This window comes from Hibiscus syriacus, unplaced genomic scaffold, assembly GCF_006381635.1.
Source record: "Hibiscus syriacus cultivar Baekdansim isolate YM2019G1 unplaced genomic scaffold, ASM638163v2 tig00110621_pilon, whole genome shotgun sequence".
Taxonomy (NCBI): domain Eukaryota; kingdom Viridiplantae; phylum Streptophyta; class Magnoliopsida; order Malvales; family Malvaceae; genus Hibiscus; species Hibiscus syriacus.
Window position 1 is genome coordinate 1,358,782 of NW_024062802.1, and position 22,653 is coordinate 1,381,434.

The 22,653-nt window shown below is 34.9% G+C and overlaps 3 protein-coding genes and 2 pseudogenes across 3 annotated transcripts; 3 read left to right on the forward strand and 2 right to left on the reverse strand.

The window, feature by feature from the left end:
• The first annotated feature begins 1,997 nt into the window (after positions 1-1,997).
• LOC120135825 (citrate synthase, glyoxysomal-like) lies at positions 1,998-7,243 on the forward strand. Its single transcript, XM_039152016.1, is given in 14 exon segments — positions 1,998-2,330; positions 2,439-2,619; positions 3,185-3,270; positions 3,486-3,590; positions 4,153-4,215; positions 4,395-4,504; positions 4,680-4,729; positions 4,732-4,798; positions 4,884-4,959; positions 5,202-5,275; positions 5,401-5,521; positions 5,664-5,761; positions 5,879-6,002; positions 6,792-7,243. Coding segments are annotated over 14 exon segments (1,530 nt in total). The 5' UTR covers positions 1,998-2,087; the 3' UTR covers positions 6,924-7,243.
• Positions 7,244-8,422: 1,179 nt separating this feature from the next.
• LOC120135803 lies at positions 8,423-11,110 on the forward strand (annotated as a pseudogene).
• Positions 11,111-12,449: 1,339 nt separating this feature from the next.
• LOC120135983 lies at positions 12,450-15,709 on the forward strand (annotated as a pseudogene).
• Positions 15,710-15,852: 143 nt separating this feature from the next.
• LOC120135887 (seed biotin-containing protein SBP65-like) lies at positions 15,853-17,790 on the reverse strand. Its single transcript, XM_039152052.1, has 3 exons — positions 16,630-17,790; positions 16,258-16,527; positions 15,853-16,168 (listed from the first exon to the last, which is right to left on the reverse strand). Exons 1-3 carry the CDS (start codon positions 17,788-17,790, stop codon positions 15,962-15,964), a joined length of 1,638 nt encoding a protein of 545 aa, XP_039007983.1. The 3' UTR covers positions 15,853-15,961.
• Positions 17,791-18,360: 570 nt separating this feature from the next.
• On the reverse strand, positions 18,361-19,569 carry LOC120135888 (uncharacterized protein At1g03900-like). Its single transcript, XM_039152053.1, has 5 exons — positions 19,521-19,569; positions 19,357-19,423; positions 18,897-19,037; positions 18,645-18,756; positions 18,361-18,544 (listed from the first exon to the last, which is right to left on the reverse strand). The coding sequence occupies exons 1-5, from the start codon at positions 19,567-19,569 to the stop codon at positions 18,386-18,388; spliced, it is 528 nt and encodes a 175-aa protein (XP_039007984.1). The 3' UTR covers positions 18,361-18,385.
• Between the last annotated feature and the right edge of the window lie 3,084 nt (positions 19,570-22,653).

Genomic DNA, 22,653 nt, shown 5'->3' on the forward strand with positions numbered 1-22,653 from the left:
TACTTTTTCAATCGTGAATTAAATCTTACGTTTTCAAAGAGTATTTTATCATTTTATCGGTTGACATCTTTAATACGAAAAAGAATTTAATTTGATATATAAATTTTATAAAATTTAAAATTTTGAGATTAAAAAATTAAGATTTTAAAAGTATATATTTATTTTAATTTAATAGAGAAATATTGTATTTTTAAAGTAAATATTAAGATTAAGAATATAAATTTGTTTTAAGATTTATGATTAAAATAATCAGGTTGTTTAAAGACATGTGTAGGATTAAAACAAAAAATAATTTACACAAATTTAACATAAATACAATTAACAGAACTGATTATTTAATAATCCACAATTCTTGGAACTTAAACAAAAAGTTTGGAGTCATACGGCAGATAAGTATTGAGAACTTCAAGGACTATTGATTGTTCAATTCCGACAAAACAATCCCCACACGCTACTTTATCTGCCAAAGCGGCATGTTTCACACGTGGATGAATAACACGGCACGTTCAAATCACGAACGATTTTCACGTTTGGCCTGAATTATTCACTATTATTTTATTAAATCAGTCGATACTAAATTATTTAAAAATATGAAATAAATACATTAAATATTAAACGATTAAACATTCAACCCTAAATAAATTAAATAACAAACAAACCATCCTAAATTTTAACTGACGGATAAGATAAAAAGCGGTTTCGGATTGGGATTCACTTTTGCAGAATGCAAATAGCTGACTGCCGATAACGTGCAACTTTTAAACACACCTTCCATCAACCCATTAATTAATAACATAAAATAATAAATGAAAGTTTTATGACGTCAACATAATCAAATTATTTTATTATAAAGTATCTTTAAATCATAAAAATATATTTTTAAATGTATTCTTTTTGCCCTGTTTGAGTTTGTCATATGTGATTAAAGATTATTATTCTTATAAAATTATCACAAATTTAGATTATATAAATATTTATTGACATATATTTTATAAGAAATGACAATTTAAGTTACAATAAATATTTTAACTATTTTTAATCCTCCTCTCTATTATTTTATTAGGTAAGTAACATAAATAATAATAACTTTTTATAAAATTAATATATTGTAATTAATATTATTTTTGATACTATAAATATTTTCATAAAATATCATTAGTTTTAATATAAATACTATTTTATTGATTATATAATAATTTTTTTAATTTGGTATAGGAGTTAAAGATTAGGTTACTTCTTTCAAGAGAGCCAAGTTGAACCCTCTACCACTTGTAATTTATATTTTTTTTTCATTTTTTTATCAATTGTATTATTGAAATATTCATGTATCATTAACTTATTCAACATATTCATGCATTTTACCTTTAAATTATTTTCGATAAATCAAATGAGATAGAATACTCAATCATACATCATTAACATATTCAACGATTAAATGATTAAAAATTTCTCTTAATAAATATGATTATATTAATATCTTAAAAAGTAGATGATTTAATTGTATTTTTTAAAATATATTTATAAACATCTTAAAAGTTGAGTGACCATTTTAATATTTTATGCCATATTATATAAGAATTAAAATAATATTAATCTTATAGATAATAGGTTATGTGAGTGAAAAATTAAAAAAGAAAACATAGTATAAAATTATTTTATTTATTTTAAAGATTAAATGTCAAATCCATAAGGATTACAAATATATTATATCAGAAACTTATTTTACTTGTTCTATTAGAACTGTCATATTAACGATTAATAAAAAATTGAATATAAATAATAGAAAAAGTGATGTTTTTAAATAAAAATAATATATATATTTTTTATAAAATATAAAATTGGAATTTAAATTCGAAAATACTAAAAAAAAGCCTATTGGTGTATTTTGCAACATTAATATTTCATTTATCATGTTCAGGACGTGATATTGCAGCGCGAAGGAAAGGAGAAGTAGTAGGAAAAACAAATGCACAAGTGCTAGTCTAATATTACACATCTCCCTGAAACCGAAAGACAAGCTCGTAAGAGAAAACCAAACAAAACTCCAAAAGAAAGAAGAAAATTAATATCTTATTTTCTTTTAAAAGATGTCATCAATGGAAGATTTGAAAGCAAAGGCACGTTTGGCTGTGCTTGCTGCCCACTTGGCGGCTCCTGGTTGGTCCTCCAACAACCCGAATTCCTCCGTTCTCGAGCCGGGGTGCGTGTCGGCTCAAGCCGCCCCTTCCTCCGTTGGCGGTTCGTTGACCGTCGTCGACGAGCGAGCCGGGAAGAAGTACCAGGTCCCTGTCTCAACCGAAGGCACCGTCAGAGCTACCGATTTTAAAAAGGTTTTTTTAAAGCAATTTGTTTGTATATTTGTTTTGATTTATGTATAATAATCTGATTCTGAATTTTAGGGGATGTAATTTTGGTTTTGAGCTTTAATTTGGTTGCAGATAACGACAGGGAAAGATGACAAGGGGCTGAAAATTTATGATCCGGGTTACTTGAATACTGCTCCGGTTCGGTCGTCGATTTCTTATATAGATGGAGACGAAGGGATCCTTAGATACAGAGGGTATACAATTGAAGAATTGGCTGAGAGTTCCAGTTTCTTGGAAGTGGCTTACCTCTTGATATGCTTTTAAATTTACAACCACCTCTTTTCTTTATCCAATCTGTGATTGTTTGTAGGATTTGATTAATTATTTGTAAAAGATACTTCATACTGAAAAAATGAATTGAAATCTCATGGATCACCTATTGAGGTTCTCTTTAAATCGATGCGTGTGATGATTGTATGTAAATCATGTGACATAGTGTCTTGAAGATTGATTCAGGGTTATGGAGAGAAAACAGTGAGAAAAAGAAGAAACTTAAATGAATGGTAGGTAAGGTATTGACAAGGATTTTATGGTAAAGGGAGTTGGCTATTTCAATGTAGATGGCCACTTGTTACTTTTAAGCTGGAACTTATGCTAGTTTTTTATCTGTATCCATGGAAAGAGCAAGATCCTCTCTAATCACTAATTTGACAGACATGACTTTGACTTAAAATATCAATTGCAAACTATTTTCAACAAGAATTTATCAAATTTGCTCTGGATCAATGAAGGTTTATAATATTTTGTCTTTGATTGCAACCATGCATTAACTTATATATTTGGTTATGTGTCTAAACAATTTGCTTCCAACTTTTCAGTGTATGGGAATTTGCCTTCTGAAGGTCAGCTAGCAGACTGGGAATTTGCTGTTACCCAGCATTCGGCTGTGCCGCAAGGGATTCTGGTATGCTTTCTTTCTTCTAGAAAATAAACCTGTAGTCCTTGGATGTTGCAATGTATATGATGTTTATAATAAATATGATCCGTTGTTTTTTTTTTTAATTTCTTTGGTTTATGGGCCAAATTCTGATTCCTTTTCAGCATTACTATTAATCAGGTCTATTACTTCTAGTTTAACAGATTTTATTCAACTTGTCTCACGTTTTTCTGTTCTTGCAGGACATTATACAATCAATGCCCCATGATGCTCATCCAATGGGTGTCCTTGTCAGTGCAATGAGCGCCCTTTCTGTTTTTCACCCTGATGCCAATCCTGCTCTCAGAGTAAGTTGATGGTTTAATTTTGAATTAATGCCTTTTGAAGATTCATTTGAATTGATATTCTGTTGCTCTAGTATTTTGTTCAGTCATGATATGGGTCTATAAGAGCACATAGGTAGCGAAAACTGATAAAAATTGTTGTTAGTGTTGTTTTTTTCGAAGAAAAAGTTAGGGTAAGTGGGCCTAGTCGTTTTGGAATTGTAAGGATTCTAAGATAAAATTGTTTTAAGATATTGGATGTTACATTTACCTTTTTTGTTTCCTGTCTCGAGAGACTATTTTCCAAATGTTAAAGCATGTATGTATTCTATGAGGTAACAACATTTTTGCAACTTATGACTTTCAAAACGATCCGTATGATATAAGAACATGCTCTGGCCTAATGTCTTTACTGAAGTCAAATGTAACTTTAGCTTTTTCCAGACCAGCATTAGAGCATAAAAGAAGAAGATAGACGTGCACTGTTATTATAGAACATAAAAAACGAAAGAAGATTTTATTATTTTTTTCTTCTGTTTTGTGTTTCTCTTCTGTTTCCTGTAATTTATATCCACTATTAATGCAGGGCCAAGATCTTTATAAGTCGAAACAAGTGAGAGATAAGCAAATAGCTCGCATTCTTGGAAAGGTATGTGCTTTTAATTCCTTTTCCCTCTGTTTTTTGTTCTCTAAAGTAGCTGCTTCTATTCACGAGGTCATATCTTTAACTCTGGTGTGTGATCTCGTTACTTTTATTTGTTCTATGGATTTGGGTTTACCACTTCTTTGTTATGTTGAAGACAGTACAAAACTTTGTTCTTCTTTCAGGCACCAACCATTGCTGCGGCAGCTTATCTGAGGATGGCAGGAAGGCCTCCAGTTCTTCCTTCCAGCAACTTATCTTATTCCGAGAACTTTCTCTATATGCTAGATTCAATGTATGTTCTTTGGAACCTTTGATACTCTCATTAATGGCTATGTTTTGGTAAAAAGTTTTATCTTCTGGCTTCCATATATCTTTTTCTTAATGCTATTTTAACCTCGTAATCACCATCTAGGAGGCAAAATCTTGGCCTTCCTCCTATCTAATGTGTCCATTTAAATAACTCTCAGGGGCAACCGGTCTTACAAGCCCAACCCTCGGTTAGCTCGAGTTCTGGACATTCTTTCATACTACATGCAGAACATGAAATGAACTGTTCCACAGCTGCTGCTCGGCATCTTGCATCAGGGTAGGTCTATTAATGCTATTGCACTACTGTGCTAGAACAACAACAAATCTATGTATTAACTATCAGTGTGTATCTGCATCTGTAGTGGAGTTGATGTATACACTGCACTAGCTGGAGCTGTTGGAGCATTATATGGACCTCTTCATGGTGGAGCAAACGAGGTATGGAGAGCCAAAGATTTTTCTTTTTCATTTTAACTCAATGCTTATCAGTAATGACCTGGAATTCAAGTTCCAAAGGAATGGTGTTACAACATGATTGTTTAGACTATATAATTCTCTTGACATGTAATATTATCTGTCAGTTTGTTTATTTAAGTATATCAATTCTCTTTTTATCATAAGTTGTTCGTGCCGGTCATACCTGAGATTTTTCCCCATCTTTTTGTTTTTGGTTGTTATAGGCTGTGCTCAAGATGCTTAGCGAGATTGGATCAGTAGAGAACATTCCTGAGTTTATTGAAGGTGTTAAGAACAGGTGAATGTTGCATATGAGTTTTGCTGTTAAGTTCAAGTGGCATTAACCTAAAGGTTCAACTTGCAGTGTTATATTTTCTCTCAAATGTTTTATTTACTTTTGTATATATATATTTATTTCTTTAGGAAGCGGAAAATGTCTGGTTTTGGGCACCGTGTATACAAAAACTATGATCCAAGGGCAAAGGTGATAAAGAAATTGGCAGAGGAAGTTTTTTCTATTGTCGGCCGGGATCCTCTTATTGAGGTGTTTATCGACGACCCTCCAAATTATTTTCTTTTACATAAACCATCTCCCCCTCCCCCTCATGCCTAATTGTTTTTGGTTTGATGTAAATGTTTTAATAAGCTTTTCTTTTTCTTACCTCTTATTTATTTTCTTTTTGCAGGTAGCTATTAGTTTGGAGAAAGCTGCATTATCCGATGAGTATTTTATTACGAGGAAACTTTATCCAAATGTTGATTTCTATTCGGGATTAATATACCGGTAAATAAGATTAATTTATCTGCTTACTTTGAAAACCTAGACAAATGTATAAGATGCATTTTAGTTTTTCCTCCTCCAAGTGTTAAGACTGGTGACAATTGAGTTTTTATTCAACAGGGCTATGGGATTTCCACCGGAGTTCTTCACTGTATTATTTGCAATCCCTCGGATGGCTGGGTACTTGGCACACTGGCGCGAGTCTTTAGATGATCCTGATACAAAGATAATAAGACCCCAACAGGTCAGTCCATATTTTGAGACTCAAGCTACATTATTATTTTGTTCTGCCTGATGACCTTGATAGTTGGAACGAAATATAAGACGGGAAATTATTTGATACACAATTTGTGTAAGCTAGGGCTTATAAACGAGCTGAGTCGAGCAGTGTTGAGCTCGACTTAACTCGAAAATTCATGAGCTTAAAATTATCAAGCTCGACTCGAACTCGAAATAAAAAATTGAAGCTCGACTCGAGTTAAAAACTTGAACTCAAAATATTCTTAGACTTAGCTCGATTGAAGCTCAAACCTAAACTGCAAGTACATGAAAGCCTTATATTGTAATTTTTTTTTTAAAAAAAGAACATATAAATGTTAATATTAATAATAATTGATTTAAAAAATCTAAAATTTTAATATATTATTTTTTCAAGTTGTTCATGATCTTTTCGAGTCAGATATCAAGTAGCTCATTTCAGCTCGTTAAGATTTCTAGTTGATTTCGAGCTCGAGAGTTGACCGAACTTTGACCGAATCAGTCTCGAATAGCTCGCGATATGTCTCTTAGGAAACTCCACAAACATGTCCTATTTGATTGCAAAAATAGAGAATTTTTATCACTGTCAATGTTTGTGATTATAATCTATATAATATTGCATGTTATTTTCTTCTAGTGTGTAGTGATTCTGTATTTTTGATTGCAAAAATCCCTACCAACTTTTACTTGAAGGTAAAAGGAATTACAAAGTTTGCACTTTTAAAGGTATCAAGCTGTCATTTTTAGATCTCTCATATTCCAATCAAATTTTCAGGTTTATACCGGTGTATGGCTACGGCATTACATGCCACTAAAGGAACGAATGGCGTCAAATGAAGCCGACAAGCTCGCGCAGGTATCCACATCAAATGCCTCGAGACGACGACTCGCCGGCTCCGGGGTTTAGGCTTCATTGTGCTTATATTATAATGCAAGCAAAATAAACGGGGTTAGTAATCTCCATGAAAATAAAGTTACCCTTGTCAAACGGGGTTATATTATAATGCATGGGGCTCGTATTCCGTTGAACCTATTACTGATAGGGATGGATGGTCTTACAATTAAAGGTAATATATACTTGATTTGTGAACTTGGAAATGGTTTTAGTCGTCATGATGTAGTGTCTTAGCCTGCAAGGTCTCACTAGCCAGCTTCAACTTGTGAAACTGATCAAATTCAAAACAATTATTACTGTTTATTCTATTTCAAAAATTAAAGTTAAATGTTTATATGGCATTCCTTTACCATTTCATTAGTTTGTTTGTTTTAATGAAATTTGAGTTTTGAGTTGTATTCAAGTTTAGAGAGAATTTATTGTGGTAGAATTATGAAAATATTATTTTTATGTAGTTCTATATTATTAGTTAGATTTCAATAAAAATGTGTAAAAATGTAAGGTATTGGAATTGATATTAAATTGAAAAATATTTTAGATTCTTAAGTTAAATAAATTAGTTTTTATTGATTTTTTTTAATTTTGAAAATGTGTGAAAATTGAAAATAATGTTAAATTAGTTTTTTTTATAATTTTTTTAGTTGAATTTATAAAATCGAGTTAAGTTGATTTGAGTTGTTCAAATTTTTGTTTAAACTTATTTGTAAATATTTATAATGTTTATGATACTTAATTTATTATAATCTAAACGACTTTCGATAATCATATACAATATATATATATATATATATATATATATATATATATATATATATTCATAATTTTTATATGTGATACATTTGAGAAGCTCGAGCTAAACTTAAAAGTTAATACATTAATTATTAAAATATTTGAGTTATTCAAGTATTATTTTTTTTTAGTCGAATAATGTTTATAAAATTGTGAATCAAATTAATTTTTTTATTTTTAATCAAATCTGATTTTGTTCACCCTTATATGAATTTACGTGTTTTAAATATATTGTAGCTAATATTTAATTAATAGAAAGATTTTATTGATATAATATTAAAATGTTAACAACAATATTTGATCGATATAAGAATTATTATTAGATGTACTATAATAAAAAAAACCGTAGTTAATATTCGGATAATAACTGTCTAATTTATTTGATTTTTATATAATATTAATATTTTAAGAACTTAACTAAGATATTTTAAAATTTAAGATGAATTTAAATTTTAAATTATAATTTAGGATATTTAATGTAACTAAATAAAAGATCTATATATGTAAGTATCAAAATTGGATATACAAAACCGTAATTTCACACCATCATTAAATCATCTCGCACTTAATCGCATCTTAAGAACACTAATCAATAATAATAATAATAATAATAATAATAATAATTTTATTAAAATGGATCCGAAGAGAAAAGAGTGGATTCAACAAAGTCAAAATAAATAATAAAATATAAGCAATGTTGTAAGGGACCCACCTGCTTAAAACCCAATTTCCTCCATCACGTTCAAGTTCCAACGCCGGCCGTCTAAACTCCGTTCCGTTTACGGGTGACGATGCTCTATCATTTTTTTCTTCGTTATTTATCCTTCACTTTTGAAAATATATTATTTGATCATTTGAGTTGGGCTATTATTTGAGTGTTTGATCACTGGTGTTTTCACCTGGGTGAAGTAGTTGATTTTTATTCTAGGTGATTTTTTCGTTAGAAAATTATTGGATCTGGTTTCTCTTTTCGTTATTCGATTCAAATTCACGCCTAGAGGATTTCTCTAATTGTCCCATGGCGCCAGCCATCCATCTCATTGACTAATTAAGAATCTTTGATACTCACTTTTAAGTTCTGGTGTCCGTCATGTATTGTAGATGTCCGTTTTTGAGTAGGAATGTCAATAATAAAATCCTATTCTCATATGTAATGATGTAAGGGGAAGTAAGGTAGTAGATGGTATCTAACGCCAGGTAGTAGATGGTATCTAACGCCAGGTTGAGAGTAGCTTCCGTGGAAGACCTCAAACAGACAGAAAATTAAAAATAAAGATAAAATACAATGCATGTATAAATAAATACATAGTTGAACAATCTTCATATAAAATCTTCATATGCGTGTCTGTAATGGACAGTAATCTCTGCGTAAAATCTCTGCATATAGATAAAAACGTAAGTCCCAACTAAATTTAAAAAGAGGAAACATGAAGAGAATGATACACAATAGGCAGCGATAGCAAGCTACGATAAGAAATATAGTCAAATGGGTAAAAACCTAAACTAAGACAACACTACTCCTCTACCCTAGTTATAAGCCTTCACAAATTCCAATGACAGAAACGTATAAAAAGTAGCAGTCATGGAAATTACTACAAAGGTATTAAAAAGAAGGCAGAGATGCTACGCCCTATGGCTGTGACGCACAATACTCGGCTACCCTGGTCTTAAGTTTCCATACTTTCATGTCAGAGGTCATGTCCTCGGTAAGGGCTAAATCATTCAAATCAGTTCTCAAGCAGTCTACCCACTTCCTCCTTGGTTGTCCTCTCCTTCAGACACCGTTTGCTGTAATCGACTCTACCCTCCTGACGGCATCCGACGGTTGTCGCCTAAGGACATACCCAAACCACCGTAGTCTTCTCTCCCTCAACTTTTCGAATACAGGCAGCACCCTCAAATTTTAAACATGGTCAAGATATAAAATGATGTGTAGAATATTAAAGTTGTGCCAACGAAAAGACAGAATGTAATATATACGTGAAAGGCTTATAATAAAGGTCAATCAGCAATTGATGGTGAATTACTTCCTTCTGTACAGAAAGGAATTGAATTAGCTAAGAAGATGCATCTTTTTAACAAGAATGACAATAGTTTCCCATAATTTGCTGTTCTTGTAAAAAAAGATGCATGCATTAGAAAATCAGTTCATAGGACTTACTATTTACTGCTTCATGGTTGTCTGATTGTGCTGCTTAATAGAATCATTATATTGCGTATGCAGTTTAATTGAACAATTTAAGGCTTGATGAGTTAAGATAAAGTCGATGACGTGCCTTTAAGATTGAAAAATTACTGAGATTTGTATTTATTTACCTCTGTTCGATGGTTGGCTAAGCAATATTTTCTAATTTCTTTATGTTGGATTATGCGTTAATTAAAAAGTTTAATGTCTTTTAGGAGTCTTTCAAGATTAGGGAGGGAGTCTTTGTTATTTTTGTCTCTAGATAAGTTTTATCTTTCCAGTGAGTTTTATTACGAGTCAACGACTAGGTGTATTTAACTAAAATATGTACACTATTCGGATGAATAAGTTTGAATTCCATTCCTTTCACCTGTTTTTCTGTCACTTTTTATTAATCCTACCTATATTTTCTCTTGTTTCAGATATCTGAAAAATGTCAGGTCAAAGCCAGCGCTTGAACGTGGTTCCAACTGTTACGATGCTTGGAATCATGAAAGCTCGGTTTGTGGGTGCTACAAGAGGTCATGCACTTCTCAAGAAGAAGAGCGATGCCTTGACTGTACAATTTCGACAGATTCTTAAGAAGATAGTGTCTACAAAAGAATCAATGGGAGAGATTATGAAAATCTCCTCGTTTTCGCTTACTGAGGCCAAGTATGTTGCTGGTAAGAACATCAAACATGTCGTGCTTGAGAATGTTCACACCGCTTCTCTTAAAGTTCGATCACGATAAGAGAATGTTGCGGGAGTGAAGCTTCCCAAGTTCGAGTATTTTACTGAAGGTGAGACCAAGAATGATTTGACTGGATTGGACAGAGGTCGACAACAGGTCCAGCAGTGCCGTGCTGCTTACGCGAAAGCAATCGAGGTTCTAGTCGAGCTTGCTTCTCTTCAGACATCATTCTTAACACTCGATGAGGCAGTCAAGACGACGAACCGCAGGGTTAATGCTTTAGAGAATGTTGTGAAGCCGAGGTTGGAGAATACGATAAGTTACATTAAGGGAGAGTTAGATGAGCTCGAAAGGGAGGATTTCTTCAGGCTAAAGAAGATACAAGGTTATAAGAAGAGGGAAACAGAGAAAAAACTAGTTGCTGCGAAGGAGTTCGAGTTCGCCGAGAAAGTTTCCTTGCGGAATGGGGTTTCAAGAAATTCAGCTCACAATATGCTGTCTGCAAGCAGGGCGAAGGACGAAGATATTATCTTTTGACGACGAGGTTAGACTGTATTCTTTCCTTGTATTCGTTGCTTTTCTATCCGATGTACGTTCGATGGCGGGAAATTCCTTTATTTCAAGGTGGTGTTCTGAATAAATATCACATGTATGTTTCTACTTATTTTGTTTATTATTGTTAATGATCAGACATTTACCATTTCAGTTTGGAAACAACAGACGTTCACCATTCCAAGGCTCTAAGGTACGCATTTATGATATCATTGATGCCTTTCGAATAATGAGTCTATAGGACAACTCGGTTAAAGTCGATTGCTGGAAAACAGTAGCTTGGTGCGCATTCAGCTTGCGAGTGAGTGTGCGTCTAATAATATTTGATTAAAGAGGGAGGTATTACATTTTCAAGTTAAATGTTAAGATTCAAACTCACACGAGGTCGGATAATATAAGCATCTTTAGTAACTCGACCAATTAGTGGATTTATGCGTCTAACAGTATTTTGTGCTTGTTAGGGGAGTTGATTCCGAAGATGCATGCGGATCCTCTATCCATCAATATTCTAAAAATGTTGATTTTAGGGCCAGGGATAACTATGATGGAGGCGGTCATTCTTCTACAAATTTTAATTTTTATATAATTTATAAATTTCATTTGTACTTCTTATCGATAATATGTTTTTGTTTCCTAAAATTTTATAGGTTCACCTCATATCATAAAACTCTATATCTATCCTCAACTTGGGCAGGACAAGTACCTTATAATTAAATAAAAAAGGAAAAAATTAATATAACAAATAAGGTAATAATGTCCATAGTTATATTACTTTAAATATAATGACAAAAATATAATACAACCAATAACATGACAATATCAAAGTTATATCAAATATTTAACGTCTTGAATTCAATTTTAAAATTAAAGATAATATTAATATAATACCAAGAAAGTGAATCCAATGGTGAAGTTATAAAATTTCGGTGACTAAAATGAAAGCATCCTAAAAGTTCTGTGATTATCAATGTAATTTATCCTATTTTTTATAATTTTGAATTTTATTATTAATCATTATATTATGCATAAATTATATATTTAATCATTATATTATAATCTGATTTATTTTTAATAATCCAGTTAGTATGGTGCATTTATATCATTTTTCTTAATAGATTAAGGTGGGTCGAGCTTGAAATTTCTAAGAGTAAAGACAATAGTCAATATCTAAACTAAGTCAGAGAACTTGTCATATTTTGACAAAATATTGAATGTAGTGATTACTAATGTAATTTACCCTAAACAAATAAAATAATTGAATTGAGCACGTGTTCTGTTCAAGGGTTTAAAGTAGCTGATGGTCACAGTAAGTACTGCCCCGCCAACCGTTCTCGCTGCATCTGATTGCAAGGGAAGCACTCTTGCATCGAGCTTCAAGCACGGAAAATATTCAGGTGATTTGTTCGTCCCGACTCAGCGCACTTGGTAGCCTAACTGTTTGATAAAATGTCCGCAAGAAACCTTCTCCCAGTTTCATCCACATTTATACAATACAATGCTCTGAACAAAACTCCTTTGTTTTCCTTTTCTTTTAATGATCAGATGCTTGGAAAAAAATGTTGAAATGAGACGAAGTATTTTCACTGCTGCTATTGTTTCTGCTTGAACAGACAAAACTTTGAGAGAACGAGATTCTAGGCTGCTCTTCTCCCACTAAAATGAAAAATACATTCGTTTTGCCCAGGCCTAGCGAAGTATGCATAGTCTTCATTTTCTTTTATCAATCCCCTGTTTTCTACTTGCTCCTTTTTATAAGACCCGATGCTTCTGCAATTTTTTATTAGTTTTGAGAGGAATAAAGCTCTTTTTGTTTGAATCAGATTCTATTCTAACCTTTATAATTCCCATCATTCACTTTTCTTTGATGTTTAATCATTGCTCGTTTTCATGGTTTTGCCTTGCTTTTGTACTTGGTTTAACTGTACCTTTTGTTATAGGCATTGGAAGTTATCCTCTACAAAGTTTTGACTTGTCGAGAAAATCGAAGTACGGTAGACCGAAGATGGAACTCACCCTAACTCAACCCGATGATTGGCATCTTCATCTCCGAGATGGGGACCTTCTTCAAGCTGTTGCTCCTCACAGGTTGTTTTGCTTTTAATAACGTTTTCTGGTTGTTGACTTTTGGGGTATTCAGTTTTTTGGTGATTACATTTGCTCAAGTGGCTGAAATCACTTTTGCAATTCAGTTAAACGTTTAAACTGGTATTTTGGTTAATGTCTTAAATAATATTATTTTGTGCTTTTGAGTTTGTTATTGTTTCCAGATTTAAATTGTTGGACCTATACCAGTTTGAATTCAATATCTATTATTTGAAATATGTATAGGATTGATTAGTTCAGTACAATCTTTGATCAAAATAACTCAAACAACCGTTTGCTCACCCCTAGTTGACTTGAATTACTATTCAATTTATGGGGAAATTATCTGAATGATTGATTCCCCCCCACCCTCCCCCCGGCCCGCTTCCTAATTAGTATTCATACTACAGTGCAAAGCTTTTTGGAAGGGCAATAGTAATGCCAAATTTGAAGCCTCCTATTACAACCACTGCTGCTGCTCTTGCTTATCAGAAATCAATCTTGAAAGCATTGCCTGCTGATAGCAACTTCACTCCACTAATGACTCTATATTTAACAGATAAAACCAGTCCGAATGAGATCAAGCTCGCTAGTAAGTCTATCTCATATTTCATATGGTGTCTATGATTCTTCTTTTTTGTTCCCCATGTGGAAAACCTCTACCAAACTCATCTGTCTCCTTCTTTTCCGTGCCAGGCTCTTGCAGTTTCAGCCATTTTATTTTAGTCCTTTTATTTAGAATTGTAGAGGAAGTGCACTTAAAACAAATAGCTCCTATTTGTTATTTGGCCCCATTTGTTTCAACTTGAGTCTTGTAGTTTTGCTGAAGATTGGGTCTCATGTGTTGACAGGGAAGAGTGGAGTTGTCTTTGCTGTTAAGCTGTACCCTGCTGGCGCAACCACAAATTCTCAAGACGGTGTTACAGATCTGTTTGGGAAATGCCTAACAGTTCTCGAAGCGATGGTTGAGGAAAACATGCCATTGCTGGTAATAATTTCAACCATTCTAGGTTCACTATTATTTGTTGGTTAACTACAAGGCTCTTGTACATTGGCAGTGTGATTTCTTAGATATCATATGACAAGCAAGTACAGCCTATATAACATTGTCAATATTTCAAGACATTGCTTTCTCTTTTTGTACTTTTGCTGCTTTCAACTTGTATAATATCAAATCTGATCAATTTATAGGTTCATGGAGAGGTCACAGAGTCTGATGTTGATGTTTTTGATCGGGAGAAAGTGTTCATCGACACTGTTTTGTAACCTTTAATTCAAAGGCTTCCTATACTAAAGATTGTGATGGAGCATATCACCACTATGGATGCTGTAAGATTTGTAGAGTCTGGCAAAGAAGGTAAACTTTTTGCCAAATACTCATCATTTCTTGTTTTAGTGTTAGAAACAATAAAGCCCTTTTAAATTTCTTCCTTGCTTCTCATTTAGCTCATGAGTTTTTGTTTTCCGCTTTAGGATTTTTGGCCGCAACTGTTACTCCGCAACATCTTATTCTCAATAGAAATGCTCTTTTCCAAGGAGGAATGCAGCCACATAATTACTGCCTTCCTGTACTTAAAAGAGAAACCCACAGTGTGTTCCACTCAAAATTTGGGACTTCTTTCTACTAATCATTTGCGTTTCTTAAAAGTAGGGTGTAGTTATGATATATGGGTATACTTTTGTTTCTTATGGTTTTAGAACTTATAGTCCAATAAATTCAACAGAGTTTGTTATAATAATCATGTCTTCACAGACTTGTGTGTGTTTGTCTTACCCCAGGGAAGGCTATTGTTTCTGCTGTGACTAGTGGAAGCAAAAGATTTTCCTGGGAACTGACAGTTCTCCTCATGAGAGACGAAGAAAAGAATGTCCTCGTGGTTGTGCTGGCATTTACAGTGCCCCTGTTGCATTATCGCTATATGCTAAGGTCTTCGAAGAGGTAGTTTTCTTATTAATAATAAGCTTCTCACTATTTTCTTGAATGCTGCAACGGAATTCGAATCAGAGAGGAACTATATTAATGGGGTTAAGGAAAGGTTGAATAAAATCACGTCCGAGTAATATATGTTCAGCTGTGGGTTTGCAGAAAGTTTGTGGTTAAACATTCGAGGGATATCTCATTGATCTGATACTAACAGTTGTTGTTGATTGATACTCGGATAGCTTTCATTTTGATTTCACTTTACCACACCTAAGCCTGTTTTTACGGATTATTATAGGCGGGTGCACTTGATAAATTAGAAGCATTTACGAGCTTCAACGGACCGGACTTCTACGGTCTCCCGAGAAACACCGAAAAAATCAAAATGACTAAGAACCCATGGGCGGTCCCGAGCTATTTCTCGTTTAATTTCGGGGACATCGTTCCTATGTTTGCTGGTGAAACACTTCAGTGGCAACCCTGCTTCTCTTGATCCTATCCTTTTTCGTTTCTTTTTTCTTCATCTCAGGTAGCATTGTGTTATTTTATGTAGCTGGTGTTCTCACGTAGTGGGAAGAAACTGTTGTTGAATAAGGTTCAAAGAGTTGAAAACATTGTAATTTGCTCCTGCAATTTGATGGAATTGGGTTCAGAACTTCATCATATCTTTACTCCATCGAGATACTGCAACATGAAATTACCATCCTCAATAACGTCCATGCCAAAGAGTATGAAACTAACAAATTCAACACAACTTATTTTATTCTTGATAACAAAAACAAAGACAAAGCACTCCTATTTATTCAATAAACGTCCATGTTCCGTTTCCCACGTGGTGGCTCACTACTTCAACGCCACTCACGTCGGTCGCCGCTCTGGGATTTGGGTTGGTTGTTGCCGGGTGCAATATTAATAAGGTTGGCTGTATTCTGTGCAATTTCAACTATCGTTTCAGCAATGGCTCCCAACACACCCGATTCATCTCTACCCGCAGAACCCTCGAGTTCTCTCCTCTCCATTTCCACTGCTCCTTCATGGCCTCTCTTCTCAGTTTCCTCAAAATGATTAACAAATTGTTATGTCAGTGGGAACCTATTAAAATAATGAAAGAAACAAAGGTAGTTTTGTCGCTATATAAATAAACCTGTGTAAATCCACCACGTTTGTTCGTCTCCGATGATCCCTGAAAGTTTTGCTTCGGGCCATCTCCAATTGGCTTTGGAGTCTCCTCGATTTCCTCGCTGTTTTTTCTCGGAAAATTCTCGCCTCGTTGTTGAGTCTCACTCGGTCTTTCCCTTGGTTTTGCAGTTTCCCCGATTTTCTCTTTCGTTTTTCTCGGAAAATCCGTGAGTTGTTGTCGAGTCTCACTCGGTCTCTCCTTGCTTTCTTCTTCTTGGTAACTAATGTATTCACCCTTCAAACCAATAACAGTAAAAATTTGGAACGAATAATGTAATACTATATTTGAACTAAACACAGTTCCCAGAATCATAAAATAAATAAGGTACAAAATTACCTGTGTTTTTGATGATCTCTTATCTTCTAATTCTCTCGCCGCCTCCTCCTTTTTCCTGGCAGTATACTCTTTCACAATCTCACCAGCAGCTGAAGCAGCGTCCTTGGCCGCCCTTAACGATGTCGCGGCAAGCTCCTTTGATTTTTGACCGGTATACTCCGCCGCTCCCTCCACCATCCTCGCCGCTGCCTTTGTCCCTTCCACCGCTTTCTCGGTCGTATAATTCGCCGCACTCCAGCCAGCTACGACAGCTCTATCCTTCGCATCCACAGCCCCTTTTCCTGCCAACTCAGCCGCCTCCTTGCCTTTCTCTACCGTCACATCCTTTGCAGCAACCGCTTTTTCTCCGGTATAACTCGCGACGTTTTTAGTAACATCAACAGCAGAATCTTTCGCTTTAACCGCCGTTTGCGTTGCGTAGTCTTTCGCCTGTTCCATTTTCGGCACCGTGTAGTCTGCGGTAGTCCTGCCTGCACTCGATAGGGTTCCGGCCGCGGTGTCTTTGGTCTTCTTCGCACCTTCAACGACGGTATCCTTTGCTTGTCCACCTATCTCCGCCGCCTGCAGCGAAGCTCGACGAACAGTGTCAGCCACTTGTCCACCCTTCTCTGTGGCATACTGAGCGCTTTGTTGAGAGGTTTCCCTTGCTTGTTGACCCTTTTCTTTGGTGTACGCCGCTGTGTTGAGCGCTTGGTTGGCCGATTCTTCATCACCTGATTCACCTTCCTTACCGATATTCCTTCGTTCTGCAGCAGTTTCCGCGCTACGCCTTCTATCTTTATCGCCCTCGTGTTTACCAATAGACTCCATCCCATGTTTAGCCTTGGACTCCATTGAAGCACCTCTCTCTTGTCCAGGCACAGCACTCATTTGGACTTTCCCCGTAGCGTAATTAGGCTCTCTCGTCCTCTCTTGAAACTGTTTTCCTCTCCCTATTCCGACACCATCTCCCTCCGTTTTCGCCACTATCGTGGCTGAAACATTAATGTCACCGACTTTCCCTCCGAGCTCATGGCGCTCCCTGTGAGGGACTTGTCTGGCAACACCGGCATCCGGCTGTTTCGCCTTCTCGGCAAGGGACTCGAAATGAGTGGCCATCTTAGGTACTTTGTTTTCCTCGGCCGTGGCGTTCTCTCTAAGACTCAGTTGATGGGACGCCATTATCTCACCGATTGGATTTTTGTTCTCTTTTAGCAATCGGGTTGTTGGATTTTGTTCTCTTTTAGCAATCGGGTTGTTGTATTTGTTTGTGAGAGTGAAACACCGAGTTGGCCTTGAAATAGAAGGGAAGAAGGTGGTGGAGAAGATGGAAGTACGTGCATGGATGCTGACACGTGTGACGCTGAGTTGGAGATTTGGGACACGTGTTGTGAGAAATCATAATGGGAGAGGCGAGTCATCTTATCCGTTTAAGAAAATAATCAGTGGACACGTGTTTAGGTTGTGTGTGTTGTGACGAAAGCTTAGTTACTTGGCACTACCACGATTATTCAACTTTTATCCAATTGCCACCGAATAGAAATACTATACGCATAAAACACCTCCCGAGTCAGGTAAGGTCAAATTATGATTTTGATTTTACACTATAAATGAATATTTAGGATATGTTTGATTTATGTAAAATATATATATAAAACACCTCTGTATACTTCGTTTCTGAATTACCCTCTGATCGGAGATTCGAGGGTGAGCTTGTCGGAGAATTTCTAGTCTTATCTACAGTTGAAAATGGTGATGATGGAGACTGTGGAGGTGACTAAAGAGGGCTACCTACAGGTGAAAGTGATTCCGGTGGAGGTGGTGGTGGTTTGATGCTAAGGATGGGATCTTTCTGGTTGCCTTTGTCTGCCAAAGACAGCTTGCCGATGCCGAGCTCCGAAGCTTTCGACTTCACACTAGAACCACCTCCATGAGTCTCAGCAATTAGCATAAAAAAGAGCAGAAAACCTTTTAGAAAGTAGTTGGATATGAAATGATGTTATAGTATAGTGTTAAAAGAATGTAGGAAGGCATACATTCTTTAATTGAAGAACAATGGTCTCCCCCTCCTTTAAAATGTAATCAACTGTGGAAGTGTTCTGGAACTGCTGCTCCATCTCTTCCGTAGTTTTCTTTTTGTTCAAGTAATTCAAAGAGTGCATTGCTTTAGTATAGGTACATTACTCGTTCGTACTCTTCGAAAAAACAAAGCAATATGAACTTAAGAAATCGCAGAAAAGAAAGCAAATGAAATAACAGAAACTTCAGTAAGATGTATGAGAGCCTACTTCATATGGTCATGCAGGGCTGCTTGGAAATCATACGCCTCTGTTCTTTCTCGAAATCCAATGCCGATGAAAGCATGCCGATGGCGACCACCTGCATGGATTCTGAAGTAATAAATAAAGGGGTTAAAAACTAAATACCAACTACAAACAAGCAAAGCACATAGTATCATCATCAGACAAGTCTGGAGTAATAACAAAGTAGTATTTGTTAACATATACCCTATAGACGTAATTATTCGAACCTAAAGAAAAGTTCTTTCGAGAGAACTATAATTCTTTTATTACTAACGTCACTCAATAAACCATCAGAGAACTGCTACGTTTTGACATTTAACTAAAAGAAGATATGAAACTGGGTTAATGAAAGAGAACCATATCCTAATTTGAAATATTAGGATGGAACAGAAGTTAAGAGGGTTTGGGGTAGATTGGTATCTTGAGACAGTTGCACTCCACAAACGTCGAGCAAGAGAATATGTCACAGGATAAGACTAAAGGCAACAGAGGACCAAATGAAGTGACCATAGCTGAAAGAAGTCGGTATAGAAAAGCTAGAATCACATATAAGACATCTCTTTCTTTAGGATGCTGCATCACAAAAGATGGTTTGTTCCTTTTTCTTACCTAAAAGCATACAAAGTTGGATTTTCCTAGATGCAGAAGATAACTTCATGCTATAGGGGATGTTCCAAATGGGAAAGAAGACTTGAAAACATAAGTGGAACACCTTTCTCTTAGATACTGAAATATATCAGCTAATAGCAAGTCTTTTCACCAATTTAATTATTAATCAACTAAGTTTACCTGTATTACTAAGAAAAAATTATCTCTCATTTTAATTCTCAATCGGGCTCAACTTTCGATATAATAGTGTCTGTACGAGTTAAAAAAAGACTTTAATGCATACATAATACAAATCGAGAATTAAATTACTAGAATTAAGAAAATAGGAGCTAAATTTCGAAAATACAAAAGACTTTGGATATAAGGACTCAGAGAAGAATTAGGCATTTTAAAGCTGATAGATTTGCGAATGGCACCCACGAGGGTCGTAGACCCCACGCGGGTTTTGGGTTTCCCCAAAGTGTACGGCGTTTAGGATATGAGCTGGGACGGTGAAACTCAAGCTCTATACAAAAGCAAGTGAGGGGGATTTGTCGTGTAGTGCTTGCATGTGGCATGGTAAAGGGAATAAGAGCCAGGAAAAATGTACAACAGAGCACATGCAGCGGGTGGAAAGCTGTCTGGTGGAACAAATAGCCAAAATCCCCAGACGCCGTTGGGCGAGTGAGTGAGCTATGTTAGTCTGGACTCTGGAATCACCTGCATAAAAGTAAATAAATAAATGATAGAATAATCATCTATTATAGGATATTATTTTATTAAATTATTAGATTATTAAAAGTAATAAAATGATTCATCGATTAGGTGACTATAGATGACTGACTTGTTGAGTTACTCGTTTATTAAAAGTTATAAATTGATCATTTGAATATTTATATATTTTAAAATCATCTTTTTTCGTTAAAAAAACAACGATCGTCTAATTGAGATATGATAAAATATGATTTTAAAACTATTTGAGTTGTATTTTGTGGATCAAATATTCGTTTATATTAAGTCGTCAAATTAATGCTTGAAATCAATAGTAATACCCGTAGACATTATTAAAATATAATTTTATTATCTCTCAATTAAAATATTAATATCAACTCAAACAACTATTAAATTTTTAATAAAAAAGACAAATTTAAGATATATAAATAATTATTTTATATTTTTAATAATCAAATAATTAAATAAAATAACATCTCATAATCAAATATTATTTGTCTACTTTACCCATAGATAAAGTGGCAACAGAATTATAGGGAAAAGCACATGTGATCATATGGTTTTCTTGAGCAAAACACCTCCCATGTGCCTCCCGTCTCTGCTATGATCAATATCACTACCACTCGCATGAACGCCACGTGGTGCTATTGGGACCCACCCCCATATTATTATTAAAATCAATTGTGATAAGATACAATTAAATTAACAATTAAAGTATATTTAAATTTTTATTAATAATTAGAAGGTGATGTTTCCGAAGAGGAAACCCGTGGGAATATGCTTGTAAATGAACTGAACGTTCAGCGAACCGTTCATGAACCGTGCGGCGGGAAGTTCGTTTATGTGCGTTTATTTAATAAATGAACGAACATGAACAAGATTTTGTGTTCGTTTAATTAAATGAACGAACATGAACATAGGTCTCGTTCGTTCATTTACGTTCGTGAACGTTCGGTTATGTTCGTTCGGTTATGTTCGTTTATGTTCGTTCGGTTATGTTCATTTATGTCCATTCATTTATGTTTAACCTAATCTTCTTAAATCAATTTTGGTGACCAATTTGTAAGTATCTTAAAAATATTAATTAATATGATATTCTGATGACCAATTCCATAATTAACCCAATTTTATTTGGAAAATCCAATAATATTAACACAGTTTAGTTCTTTTTGAACGATCCATAAGCTGTATACCCAGCACCGTCAACATCTACTGCGCCGGAACCCTATGTGACTGCACCACCAGTTGGTTATCCGATGAGCAAAGAGGAGTCCCAGAAACCGGTTGCTTTCGAAACCAAGTCCAAAGGTGATGGATTCTGGAAGGGATGTTAAGTATTAAGCACTGTTTCTTCTACTCAAATAATCTTCTTTTCTTTCATATATAATGGAGTATTCGAATTTACAAGTAAATAGTGATCAACCAACAACTCAAGTCAGCTTACTTTGAACTCAAGAACCCAATAATGGTTAGGCCTTATTACATAGGTTGAGAAGTTCTTTAACGCGTTTCATCAAACAAATTTTGTGCACCATCCGGATATGAAAGTTTAGCCAGCCGAGAAAGAATGGTTTTTGATGTATGAGTTGGTGTGAACAATAAACCAACATACTTCTCTCATCTCCCAATTTTCAACTTCTACATAGCACAAAGCTAAGGACATGTTTGTTTGATCCCATGGATTAAGGTCGGCAATCACATGAAACACAATCTGTGTTCATCTCGACTGTTGTTGAAGGAGATAAGAAGAAAGAAAGTGGAGGAACGTTATGCAATCCGACATCAGTAGCAAACAAGCAGCTCGGGGTTGGTAACTTATATAAAAGAAGATGGGGGATAATAGGTTTAAGCATTTTTGCGCTTGGGGCAATGTCGAGCTCGGAATCGAGCTTGAATCAAGATCTTAAATTTTTTTTTGAGTTCGAGTCGAGTTTCAATATTATATTTCGAGTTCGAGTTGAGCTTGATAATTTTAAGCTCGCGAGTTTTCGAGTCGAGTCGAGCTGACTTTGAAAGTTTTCGAGTTCGAGTCGAGCTCAGCAATACTCGAGCTCGACTCGGCTCGTTTATACCCCTAGGTAGGGTCTCCAACGTTTATGTTCGTTTATGTTCGTGTTCATTTATGTTCGTGTTTGTTTATGTTCGTGTTCGTTTATGTTCGTTTATTTATTAAATGAACGAACATGAACAAGTTATATTCCTTAATAAACGAACATGAACAAAAAATATTTTGTTCGTTTATGTTCGTGTTCGTTTATGTTCATTTATTTATTAAATGAACGAACATGAACATACCTCCGTTCGTGTGCGTTCGGTTCGTTTACAGGCCTACGTGGGAAGTTGAGAGTGTCGGGCGTACGTGGCTAATCAGTAAAGTTCTACAGTACGATATTTTAATATAAGATTAAATAAAGTATTATTA

Bases quoted from the DNA above. Each gene is read 5' to 3' on its own strand.
- LOC120135887 (XM_039152052.1), bottom strand. From the start codon at position 17,790: ATGGCGTCCCATCAACTGAGTCTTAGAGAGAACGCCACGGCCGAGGAA. The intron at 16,528-16,629 runs GTAATTTTGTAC...ATTGGTTTGAAG, and splicing joins AGAGATCATCAAAAACACAG to GGTGAATACATTAGTTACCA. The intron at 16,169-16,257 runs GTTTATTTATAT...AATCATTTTGAG, and splicing joins AACGTGGTGGATTTACACAG to GAAACTGAGAAGAGAGGCCA.
- LOC120135888 (XM_039152053.1), bottom strand. From the start codon at position 19,569: ATGAAGTTATCTTCTGCATCTAGGAAAATCCAACTTTGTATGCTTTTA. The intron at 19,424-19,520 runs GTAAGAAAAAGG...GACTTCTTTCAG, and splicing joins CCAACTTTGTATGCTTTTAG to CTATGGTCACTTCATTTGGT. The intron at 19,038-19,356 runs GTTTGTGGAGTG...GCTTGTTTGTAG, and splicing joins GACATATTCTCTTGCTCGAC to TTGGTATTTAGTTTTTAACC.